Source organism: Chlorocebus sabaeus, chromosome 3 (assembly GCF_047675955.1).
Source record: "Chlorocebus sabaeus isolate Y175 chromosome 3, mChlSab1.0.hap1, whole genome shotgun sequence".
Lineage (NCBI taxonomy): Eukaryota > Metazoa > Chordata > Mammalia > Primates > Cercopithecidae > Chlorocebus > Chlorocebus sabaeus.
Genome location: NC_132906.1, coordinates 19,997,318 through 20,010,724, shown reverse-complemented (window position 1 = coordinate 20,010,724; position 13,407 = coordinate 19,997,318). Strand labels below are relative to the sequence as shown.

Below are 13,407 nucleotides of genomic sequence, written 5' to 3'. Positions count from 1 at the left end.
CCCCAGAAACAAAATTCCTCAAATGATAAGCCTCCCCGAGTATATGTTCCAGTTTCTTTCTGTCCTGGGTTGGGCTGTCCTAGAATTCCTGACTTGCGTCTTTTATGAATCATTGTCACTTGATGTAAGAGATGTCCTAAAATGGCTTTGAAAACTTCTTGACATATGTACTCCTCCATCCACCTAAAGAAATATACTCCTGTGAGTGAGTGGCATTCATAAAATGACACAAAATTAGATAAGCTCTCTAAATGCCTTGCTTCTAATTAAACATCCCTGGAATTGTATGGTGTACATTTCCCTAGAGCATATCAGGTTTTGGCTGATGTTTGTTTTTGTCAAGAATTTGTCGATTTTGAAACATCCCTGGGCTCCCATTTGGGGTTGGTGTGGAACTGCCTTGTGTTGGCAATGTGTACAGCCCCATTTCCCAGCAGATGGCCTGGCAAGACACACATGTGGCAAAGAACATGCCAGTTCCTTTCTGCCCAGAAATTTTATCGCCTGTCTTTTGCCTCCCTGATGGCCATTATAGGTTTCTTTGCAACTTCAAAAGCATAGTTTTGAAGGTAACTGAGGGAGGCTACTTGAGGGCCCTTTTCTTTTACCTTGTGCCTTCATTTTTGTACTGATTCTTAAAAGACTGTTTTTACAGCAGAATAACTGGATTGTGTGAAATGTCTTAGGGTGATAATATTTGTTGAAAGTAAAGTTAGAAGACATGTAGGAATTTGCCTTTCATACCTCTTCTGGTTTTTTAAAATTTATTTTTAACAGTGTACCAGAATACACACACATGCCCCACAAAGTGAGGAATGGTGTTCAGAATGGTTCTTCCAATTTTTAGACTATTTTCGGAACTTCTCTTTTAGAATTAGCCTATAGAAGAGTCTTAACGCTTATAAGTAAACTACAGATGCTCCTTGACTTCCGGTGGGCTTACATCCCAATAAACCCATCATAAATTAGAAATATGGTAAGCTGAAAATGTATTTAATACACCAAACCTACCAAACTTCATTGCTTAGCCTAGCCTATCTTAAACATGCTCGGAGCACTTACATTAGCCTACAGTTGAAGAAAATCATCTAACATAAAGCCTATTTTACAATAAAGTGTTGAATATCTCATATAACTTATTAAATATACTAAAAGTGAAAAGCAAAACGGTTGTATGCGTAATTGAAGTATGATTTCTACTGAATGTGTGTATTGCTTTCATCCCATTGTAAAGTTGGAAAGTTATAAGTCAAACCATTGTAAATGAGAAGCTGTCAGTTGTCTCATTATTGTATAATCGTACCTGGTTTTGATGAAAACCCTACTTTGATCACCTTATTTACCAGATTTGAAATCATTGAATCAGTCACAGCACGTCAATGCTGGGTGTAATGGTATAAATAATTTAGTTTAACCCCTTAGTTTCTGATGCGAAAGTGATGGTCCAGAGAACTTACTTGACTTGCCGAAGTTTACCAGCAAGTTAGCAAATAGCTTCCAACAGAAATCAACTCTAAGTAGCATTTGACTATTTATTAAAAATCAAATGTTTTTAAAGAATATATAAATGTCACTATGAAAGATATTAAAAACCAGCCATAGATTCTGAAGATCCTTCTGAAAGCAGCCCAGAAGTCCCTGGGGCTGTGGCAGGACTATTGTAAAACTTGTGTCTTTCATTTAAAGCAGTGTGTAGAGGGAATTTTATAGCACTAAATGCCCACAAGAGAAAGCAGGAAAGATCTAAAATTGACACCCTAACAACACAATTAAAAGAACTAGAGAAGCAAGAGCTAACACATTCAAAAGCTAGCAGAAGGCAACAAATAACTAAGATTAGAGCAGAACTGAAGGATATAGAGACACAAAAAATCCTTCAAAAAATTAATGAATCCAGGAGCTAATTTTTTGAAAAGATCAACAAAATTGATAGACTGCTAGCAAGACTAATAAAGAAGAAAAGAGAGAAGAATCAAATACATGCAATAAAAAATGATAAAGGGGATATCACCACCGATCCCACAGAAATACAAACTACCATCAGAGAATACTGTAAACACCTCTATGCAAATAAACTAGAAAATCTAGAAGAAATAGATAAATTCCTGGACACGTACACCCTCCCAAGACTAAACCAGGAAGACGTTGAATCCCTGAATAGACCAATAACAGGCTCTGAAATTGAGGCAATAATTAATAGCCTACCAACCAAAAAAAGTCCAGGACCAGACAGATTCACAGCTAATTCTACCAGAGGTACAAAGAGGAGCTGGTATTATTCCTTCTGAAACTATTCCATTAATAGAAAAAGAGAGAATCCTCCCTAACGCATTTTATGAGGCCAGCATCATCCTGATACCAAAGCCTGGCAGAGACACAACAAAAAAAAAGAGAATTTTAGACCAATATCCCTGACGAACATCGATGCAAAAATCCTCAATAAAATACTGGCAAACTGAAACCAGTAGCACATCAAAAAGCTTATCCACCACAATCAAGTTGGCTTCATTCCTGGGATGCAAGGCTGGTTCAACATATGGAAATCAATAAACATAATCCATCACATAAACAGAACCAAAGATAAAAATCACATGATTATCTCAATAGATGCAGAAAAGGCCTTCAACAAAATTCAACAGCCCTTCATATAAAAAATCTCCATAAACTAGGTATTGATGGAACGGATCTCAAAATAATAAGAGCTATTTATGACAAACCCACAGTCAATATCATACTGAATGGGCAAAAACTGGAAGCATTCCCTTTGAAAACTGGCACAAGACAGGGATGCCCTCTCTCACCACTCCTATTCAACATAGTGTTGGAAATTCTGGCCAAGGCAATCAGACAAGAGAAAGAAATAAAGGGTATTCAATTAGGAAAAGAAGAAGTCAAATTGTCCCTGTTTGCAGATGACATGATTGTATATTTAGAAAACCCCATCGTCTCAGCCCAAAATCTCCTTAAGCTGATAAACAACTTCAGCAAAGTCTCAGGATACAAAATCAATGTGCAAAAATCAGAACCAGTCCTGTACACCAATAACAGACAAACAGAGAGCCAAATCATGAGTGAACTCCCATTCACAATTACTACAAAGAAAATAAAATACCTAGGAATCCAGCTTACAAGGGATGTGAAAGACCTCTTCAAGGAGAACTACAAACCACTGCTCAACGAAATAAAAGAGGACACAAACAAATAAACAAATGGAAGAACTTTCCATGCTCATGGACAGGAGGAATCAATATCATGAAAATGGCCATACTACCCAAGGTAATTTATCGATTCAATGCCATCCCCATCAAGCTACCAATGACTTTCTTCACAGAGTTGAAAAAAACACTACTTTAAAGTTCATATGGAACCAAAAAAGAGCCCACATTGCCAAGACAATGCTAAGCTGGAGGCATCATGCTACCTGACTTCAAACTATACTACAAGGCTACAGTAACCAAAACAGCATGGTACTGGTACCAAAACAGAGATATAGACCAATGGAACAGAACAGAGGCCTCAGCAATAACACCACACATCTACAACCATCTGATCTTTGACAAACCTGACAAAAACAAGAAATGGGGAAAAGATTCCCTATTTCATAAATGGTGCTGTGAAAACTGGCTAGCCATGTGTAGAAAGCTGAAACTGGATCCCTTCCTTACACCTTAGACAAAAATTAATTCAAGATGGATTAAAGACTTAAATGTTAGACCTAAAATCATAAAAGCCCTAGAAGCAAAGCTAGGCAATACCATTCAGGACATAGGCATAAGCAAGGACTTCATGACTAAAACACCAAAAGCAATGGCAACAAAAGCCAAAATAGACAAATGGTTCTAAATAAACTAAAGAGCTTCTGTACAGCAAAAGAAACTACCATCAGAGTGAACAGGCAACCTAAGGAATGGGAGAAAATTTTTACAATCTACCCATCTGACAAAGGGCTAATATCCAGAATCCACAAATAACTTAAATTTATAAGAAAAAATCAAACAACCCCATCAAAAAGTGGGCAAAGGATATGAACAGACATTTTTCAAAAGAAGACATTTATGCAGCCAACAGACACTTGAAATAATGCTCATCATCACTGGTCATCAGAGAAATGCAAATCAAAACCACAATGAGATACCATCTCACACCAGTTAAAATGGCAATCATTAAAAAGTCAGGAAACAACATGCTGGAGAGAACTGGAGAAATAGGAACGTTTTTACACTGTTGGTGGGAGTGTAAACTAGTTCAACCATTGTGGAAGACAGTGTGGCAATTCCTCAAGGATCTAGAACTAGAAATACCACTTGACCCAGCCATCCCATTACTGGGTATATACCCAAAGGATTATAAATCGTGCTACTGTAAAGACACATGCACACGTATGTTTATTGCAGCAGTATTCACAATAGCAAAGACGTGGAACCAACCCAAATGTCCATCAATAATAGACTGGATAAAGAAAATGTGGCACATATACACCATGGAATACTATGCAGCCTTAAAAAAGGATGAGTTCATGTCCTTTGCAGGGACATGGATGAAGCTAGAAACCATCATTCTGAGCAAACTATCGCAAGGATAGAAAACCAAACACCGCATGTTCTCACTCACAGGTGGGAATTGAACAGTGAGAACACTAGGACACAGGGTAGGGAACATCACACACTGGGGCCTGTCATGGTGTGGGGGCTTGGGGAGGGATAGCATTAGGATAAATACCTAACATAAATGACGAATTAATGAGTGCAGCAAAGCAGCATGGCATATGTATACTATATGTAACAAACCTGCACATTGTGCACATGTACCCTAGAACTTAAAATATAAAAAACAAAAAAGAAATAAAAAATAAATTGTGTCTTTATGTTTAAAAATAAAGTATCTTCTTATTATATTTAAAAAAAAAAAAGTATCTTGGCACAGTGGCTCGTGCCTGTAATCCCAGCACTTTGGGAAGCCGAGGCGGGTGGATCACTTGAGGTCAGGAGTTCAAGACCAGCCTGGCCAACATAGTAAAACCCCATTTCTACTAAAAATAAAAAAAATTAGCTGGGCGTGGTGGCAGGTGCCTGTAATCCCAGCTACTTGGGAGGCTGAGGTCAGAGAATTGCTTGAACCTGGGAGGTGGAGGTTGCAGGGAGCCAAGATCCCACCACTGCAGTCTAGGCTGGGAGTTTTTCTCTAAATGTTTCTAGCTATCTTGCTTGTTTAAGAAAACAGGAGGAAAAATGATTTTCACCCGTTTTTAGAGCATGATTATGTGTGTGGAATTTATATCAATTGTCATGTCTGCCTGCTGAAGTTTTGGCAAAAATTTTGTTGGTACTGCCAAAGCTATTTGCAGAAAAGTCCAGCTAATTAAAATCCCTACGATGTCATAACACTTGAAATGAACCAACTTGGACATAAGACAATAGAAGTTACGTTGATTTTATTCTTAATGGCCATTTTATTTGCAAAGACCTCAAATTACCTACCTAACTGCATTAATCCCAGCATCAAGAATGAAAAACCCAGGTACCAACATGGAATGGTTAACTCTAAAGACTGACTTCAGGCCCATTTATTTGTAAGCTCTCTTGTTCCACTGTAAGCAGTTTGAGGGCAGGAACCAATCCTCCATGGCTTTGTAGGCCCCATGGTACCTCACAGAATGTCCCATCAGTACATTTTCTGTAAGTCTTATTTGAACAAATGAATGAGAATTTGATCTTGTCTTCTAGGAAATCATTACATCTGAGAGCAGGCTCATAGTGTGCATAAAATGTGAATGCTTTGATTTCTTTTTATTGTGGAGTAGTATCTGCTGAACTGACTACTAGGATTGAAATTTCTGTGTGATTATCACTCCTTTTGGTGACACTGTACTGAATGAAATAGGAAGCAATGAACTTCAGGCTCTCACAGAAGAAGGCTAAAGTACTACTTACTCTGTTTGAATTGCAGAAATCATAAATCTAGTTTTGCAATAAAGATGAATTAGGAAAGCTACAAAATACCATAATAAAAATTGAAGTGGGTCCAAAAAATCAATAAGCAGTTTTTAGTGTATAACATAAATCTATCACTAAGGCATACATACATAACTTTTTGTTTTTCTTTTCCATATATTTTATGTAAAATGGCATTTCTCAGAGTAATGGGATTTCTTTGAAAATAGAATGGGTAAATGTGTATATAATGACTCAGCTGGATCAGCTAGGTGGTGATCCTTTTAAACCACTGGCAAAATATCCCTCTACGGTGAGATCGATTTTCCCTGCATCTGGTAAGTCTCATGCCTTGGTAAATGCTCGCAGCTTGGTTTGCACCAGAAACATTCTATAGCTATAATGCAGTCCAGCTCCTTTACTTTTCTTTGAGTTTTTTAAAAAATTAGTTCTCCTTCTCAACTAGATGGATGTTGGAATCCATCTGATGGAATTTTTGCCAAATACTCACAGCATTTATCAAGTCCATTGGCCTGAGGTTATGTGATAACTTAAGGACTTAGGAGGAAAAAAAAATTTTTTTTCTGTCATGCAGTTCCTGATGTTTGTCACAGGATAGTAAAAAATGTCTCAATTCTTCATTTTTAGATAACAATCAACAGAGACAGTGGTGAAGATGTAAGCTCCCCCAAACACGGGAAGGAGGACCCAGACAACATGCCTCATGTGGGCGGCAACACTTGGGCTGGCGGAACAGGTTGGTGGCACAAGCATTTTCCTGAGTCAGCCTTCCCAAGGTTTCCCAAGCCCATTAGGCCAGGACAGCGCCCCTGAGAAGACTCAGAGACCGGCTTTCCTTCTCAGCCTCCCTCATTACTCAGTTGGATTGTCGTCTTGCCCTCTACCCCAGCATGACATCAAGGCATGCGAAGAGCCTGGCATTTGGAGTCCCACAGGCTCTGCCACCCTGTGACCTAAGGACATGCTGACCCTCCTGGAGTTGCTTCATCAGTCAAAGGGGGATAGTGTGAACCACCTTAAGTTGTGGTGAGGATTAAATGAGATTACAATTGTTAAGCACTGAGCATGATGCCTGGCATAAAAAATATTTTCACTAAAGTGTTAATCCCTTCTTTCAAATTCCATGACCTTGGGATCATGCCAGAAATCCACAGTAAATTCTTTCTTGAGCAACTGACTTTGAAAAGAAATGGTCCTTGTCTTCCACGTCTGAGAAGTATGTTGAGGGTGCAAGATTTTGAGATAAGGCTGGTTGCAGTCTAAACCGATGGCCGACTCCTTCCTCTTGGCTGCCCAACTAGGGCATTGTTCCCAGGACTGCCGTCTTCCTTTTTCCTCTGCGGCAGCTGGAGCAGACACATCTGCGAGGCCACAGGAATAGGGCCAGACTGTGTGCGCACTGTCTGAGCTTATCTCACCGTGAGGAGTGCTGGCAGGAGCTCTGTACTTCACCTTCCTTGGGATGGTCTGTGCCTCTTGGCCTTGACAGCCTCGGGAGGAAATGGGTTTCTCTGCTGAGACAATGTGCTATCAAATAGGCCTGTGGACTTCTTGTCTACTCTGTTTATTCATCAAGCATCAGCTTTAAAGTAAGGCTATTTTTAGAAATGTCCTTTGATCTGGAAGTTAGTGTCAAGCCAACAAGATTTAATCCATATGGAATGCATTGTGGAACGAGCCAGCCAGATGTGGTTTCCCAGCAGTGGACTACTCTGGGGGAGAAGTTCCTATTTGTTACCAAACTTGAATTTACTAGCTCACGTATCTGTCCAGATTGAGGCTACATTTGTTTCACCTGGCTTTTAGTTTTCAATTGATCAAGGCTCCTTGGCTTCAATTTCTCTTTTTCTCTCTGCCATTCTTTTCCCTCATAATTCTTTTCTTTGAAGTGAGCTCTGGCCCAACAAGTCATCTGATTCCCCTTTCTTCATCAATGCTCCTCCCTTGCCCACCCTCCCCATTATCTTCTGAACGGGTTTGGAATGTCCAGCTTAGCTTTAAGACTATGCCCTGCAGTCTTAGAACCTCTGGTAAGCATTTTCATTTAAATAGTACAAATTAAAGGCTCTGGGAAGTGGAGATCATGAAGAGCACCACCTGCTCCACCCCAGTGCAACTTTCCCCGGGGCCCTGTGACTCATGTGGCCAGTCACTCACACCAGCTTCTGATGTTTCCACCACTTTCTCCCTTTCACCAGAATGATAACATCTCAGCACTTAGGAAACTTTCAGCTCAAATTCATGATCCACCCATACTCAAGATACCCTGCTGTAGGAAAGGAGTTAGATCCCAGAAACACCTTTTCCTCCTATAGCTCATTGTCACTGTCCAGTTACTGCACCCCTCCGCCTATTGGCTGGCCATGAGTAAGAAATGGGAGTCACACACATCCCAGAAGGAATTTTCCACCACCCTTCTCTAAATAAAAGTGAAATATGTTCCAATCAAAAGATTAGAGTAGTGTAATTAATAGGCAGTTCTCATAGTATTTCCCAAAAAGAAATGACCTACCTGGACTTTCAAAAGGGGAGCAGTTCATATTGAGTTCTTGGTTTTAGTTTTATTAGACCAGTGAAAGCTCAGTGGTGAGGTGGGGGTGGGGGTGGGGGTGGTGATGGTGAAAGAAAAATGTAACATAATTTACCCAAAGTCTAAAAGCCTTCAAATTTTCCACTTTATGAAACTAGAAATTGCCTAATTCTGCATAACTAGGCTTTGTTTTATAATAGTAAAAGCAGTCCGTTATATACCTTTTATTATGTGCCAGATACTGCTGTAAGCATTTTAGCTTCATGACAATCCCATGAAGGAAATAATATTAGTATCCCCACTTTATAGAGAGGAGCCTGAGACACAGAGAAGTTAAGTAATTCCCCAAAGATAAATGGCTGGTGGGTTGGAACCAGGATTCAAACCCAAGCAGTCTGGTTTAACTGTATCATAACATACAATAGCAGCATATTATAATATACCATACTGTACTATACTGCCCCTCCAATATTGGATTCTCTTCTAAGTTCTCAAGTTACATGTGAATAAACAAAAGAAACGAGTTACTAGTATTCTAATCTACCCCTAAATAGGGGTAACAAGCTTATAGCCCAAAGGCCAAATCTAGCCAACAGATATATTTTTTTCCTCTGGTCCATGTAGTGTTTTAAAATAATTTCAATTTGGATGTATTTAGACAAGGTAAATCCTCTCTAAGTTAGTCAATGTCCCCACAACTTTTTATCATATGACCTACCTGGCCTTACAGGCATTTACAACATGAACAGTTCATACAATGTTATGTTATAAAATGTAGTATGTATATGTAATATGTATTATGTGAACTTGAGTTTCTATTGAAAGACTGTTCTAAAGCTGGTGGTGTTTACGTTATATACTGTTCAAACCAAAAGTCAAAGTGGGTGTAATAATTGGCTTCTAATCTTGGCTAAGCCAGTGATATCAGGTCATGAATATTTAGCCTCTCTCATTATTTTTATAACTTGCAAAGCAGAAAAAAACAGTATTTATAGCCTGACCATCCAGGTATTTTAAGGAAAACTAAGGTAATACCTGAGGGAAGGGAACAGTTGTTCATTTAATTAGCAAATATATACTAAGTATCTATTGATATTCAAACCACTCTTATAGGTGCGGTAGTACAAAAATAAATAAAATATCTCATCTATCATATAGTTAGTGAGAAAAATAAATATGAAATAGTACACAAGAGTATGAATCCCTATGAGGTAGCAGCATTAGCTAAGGTGTCGTAGAAGTTGGAGTAAGCTTTGATGTATAGGTAGTATTTGAACAGATGGGAAAAAGGAAAAACATCCTAAACAAGAGAATACATCTTTTTCCAGAAGAAGGTAATTTGACTGTTTAATTACTAGTTAAGTACAGTTAATATCCTCCACAAGCCTGTCCTAAAACCATGACCCAACTTTTGTTCTATGGTCAAGTTCAGATTTATCATCCGAATTTCCATATTTTCCTTCCAGGGGGAAGAGACACGGCAGGCCTGGGTGGCAAAGGAGGCCCTTACCGGCTGGATGCAGGCCATACGGTGTACCAGGTCTCTCAGGCTGAGAAAGATGCAGTTCCCGAGGAGGTCAAGAGAGCTGCTAGAGAGATGGGCCAGAGAGCATTCCAGCAGAGGTCAGTGTTCCCATCGCATTTAGAGCAGCACTACTGTTATGGTGAAATGTCACAGTGGACTGTGGGGAAACCTAGATTTGTGTGCGTTTCCACCTCATGCAGCAACTCAGACCTCAAACTGAAATCCACGGATATCCCCATCCCTAACTGAAACAGCCAAATAAACAAAATCCCCTGTTCTTTCTACTCAGGCTCCTTAAAATCTAAAGCTCAAATCACCCCGTCCATGTCTATCTGTTCCTAGGCAACATAGGGAATTCAGGTAAGTCTACACAATGGTCCCTTCCTGCCCTCAGAAATCTTGCAGATTAGTATGGAGACAGGACAGGGGAACACACACACACACACACACACACACACACACACACACACACACACACAGAGAGTTAAATGCTAAAGTCATAGGGTGCAGAGGTTGTCCCCTCCAGCAGTACAAAGAAAGACAAGTTTAGTGGGCTGCTGTGAGGTGCGGCCAGAGCTCAGCTAGGATTTAGAGATGGGAAGAGAAGAGTCAGAATATTCCAGAAAGGAAAACGAAATGAGCAGAGGCACCAGGGCAGGATGAGCATAGTGTCTGTGGCAGAGAGAGGCAGCTTGCCCACGCAGGATAATGGGTACCAGCTCGGGAGGAGGGACAGTGAGTTTGGATGGGGAGGCCTCATCAGTGAGTAGAGACCTTAATATAGGCCAATGACCCTGTGGCCCTTGGACATTCCCCAGCTGTTCTGGGCCACGACAATTGGAGCCATTTAAAAAATAAGAAGAATCCACATGATGTTACCCTAGACATCCACATGTGTGCTTCAGCTAAAAGTGAAAAATACCAAAGAACCACCAATATTCCCTTTCAGATTCCAGGACCTGGTAATAGTTTGGGAAGCAGATTTACATTTTTGTGCTGCATGAGAGGAGCTGGGCGCAGTTAGAAAAAAGCATGCTAAAGTGTATGAGTTATGAAATTCCTCCCACGTAGAACATCTGGTATTACATTACATGCTGTGCTTCCACATCCTGCAAGTAAACAGTACAGGACAATAGAGACAAGAATGCAGGCCCTGCCGCCACACCCTCAGGAAAGCCTGCCAGTTCAGACCCTCGCGGGTTCAGGGTTCAGCAGGTAAAGAACACACTCGATGCTAGAGGCAAGAGTGTTGCTCTCAGCCCTTCTGCTGGCTTCCCTGGTGACTGTTGACAGTTTGTCTGTCCTCTTTGTGCCTGAATTTGCTCTTCTGGAAATAAAATTCACTCTCCCTTTCTCCCAGGGAGGTTATGAGAACAAGTAACTATGTTAGGAATGAAAGTGTTTAAACCTCTCAAAAAAAGGTAGAGAATAGTGTAGTGAACGGTCTTGTTAGAATGAAAGTTCTCTACATTTCTTATGAATTATAAAGTACACATTTAGGAAAAGAACTAAACAGTTGGACATGTGTCATTCTCCCCTCCCCAATTAATGAGTTCCTATTGTTGCCACCCTTAAAACCTGCCAAGTAATTATTCAGTCTAAATGTTTGCCCAAGTGGACAGGTAGATAGAGTGTTCTGGCACACACATAGTTCACAGGGAGGCAGAAAGCTAACAGTGCTTGTACCTCCTTCTCCTGTTGCCATAATAGGAGTAAGGAGTGTGGTTCTGTTAAGGACAATTGCCCTACAGGGGAAGAAGTCAAGGGGCATCTGTGCCATAACGCAAAGGAATTTAACGGATGTAAGAGAGGAAAGAGAGGACATGGGGAAGGGATGAGGAAAATATACACATCTAGTAAATGCTGCAGAGAAGAGTCGCAGTTGAAGTAAAAGAGAATACTATAAGGTGGTTGAAAGACAGAGGAGTTGGGCAAGGGTGTGAGAAACGAGAGAAAGAAATAGAAACACATGGAGATCCTGAGAAAGATGGGGCCCAGCAAAACACCAAGAGAAAGATGTTGCTTTCTATTTTCATGTAGAAATGGAACTTTCATCCCATTTGGTGAGTAATTTCATTTAATGCTGCTGAAAATTTTTCAACTTTTTATGAGGAACTTTTCAAACATAAAAGTTGAGAAGAACATATAATGAATGCTATGGACCTGACCCCCCAACTTCAAGAGGAAAAATCTGGCTCCACTCCTAGTCTTCTCTGCTGGCTTGTTTTGAAGCTAATCCAAGACTTCTATCATTTCATTGTAAATATTTCCAAGTGTATCTCCATAATATAAAAAGGAAAAAATACAAACTCACAATACTATTATTAAGTCTTTAAAAAGTAATAATTCTTCACTATCATCAAATAAGTTTTAAAACAATTTTGCCGCTTACGCATATGCGGAATGAGGTCAGTTCCCACCATTGATCCTTTTATGGCATCCTGTACTTTTTCTCCATAACTCTTAGCACTGTTTCCCATTATGTGGCTTGTGAATAGTTGATTATCTCTCCACTGACTATAAGTTTCTGGGGGGCAGGCATCCGTCTGTTTTGTGCTCTAGTGTAACCCCAGGACCTACACCCAGAACGTGGTATGTAGCAAACCTTCATATGTATTTGTGGAATGAATGATACACACATGCATACAAGTAATGGAGTCATCCTTTAGTACTTAATTCAGAGACTGACTGAAACTAGGCAGTCCTAGCTATGAGCCAGAAAGTGTGTGCTAGTGCCTTGGAGAGCCTAATGCTGCTAAGTGGGTTCCTGACATCATCAACACAGCATTTTGATAGCATCTATGTGTATCTGGTTTTAAGCTAGATACCAGCCCCTACATATCAAGAATATATTAACTCAGGCAGACTAACAAAGAAAGACAAGCATAAAACGTGAATAAAATAGAACAGAAACATCGTACCAGTGAAAAGCAAATGAAATAGACAGTGAGGTACATGTACACACTTAGAAAAAGCGTTTAGGGTGGGCACCAGCTGTGGAGATTGCATCCACTACCATTTGCAAAATTAATCAGCCTCACACAGTGGATCTAAGCTTATGGTTGTTTTCCTTATAATTGATTTAAAATTATAGTATTTAAGTCTGACCTATAAGAAAAAGTAAAATGAGAACTAAAATTCCCAGACTCTTACGTAACAATAAATATACCCTTTAAAAATATACTGTGCCAACAAAATGCAGTTAGTCCACATAGATTACTAGGATGTGAAGCAGCTGTGCCCTGCAGTTTTGATCAGGGTTAAAGAAGCAGAAAGATGTATTTCCAGCTAGTTTTGTGGGCTTGAGAGTATTAGCAATGGGTACCTCATTTGATCCAGAGGCTAAAATTTCTCTTTTCTTTCTTTCTACGTCCCCTGCTTCAGTCATCATCTTTCAAATT

General features: G+C 39.8%; 1 protein-coding gene across 2 annotated transcripts in view; it reads left to right on the top strand.

Annotated features, from left to right (window-relative positions):
* The window catches only part of VWA8 (von Willebrand factor A domain containing 8), a 381,976-nt gene that overhangs the window by 331,074 nt on the left and 37,495 nt on the right, over positions 1-13,407 (top strand). For both annotated transcript variants that reach the window (XM_007960236.3, XM_073013736.1), the window contains 2 exons: positions 6,579-6,687; positions 9,948-10,104. In XM_007960236.3, the coding sequence (XP_007958427.3) occupies positions 6,579-6,687; positions 9,948-10,104 (266 nt within the window). The remainder of the gene's footprint in view (positions 1-6,578; positions 6,688-9,947; positions 10,105-13,407) is intronic.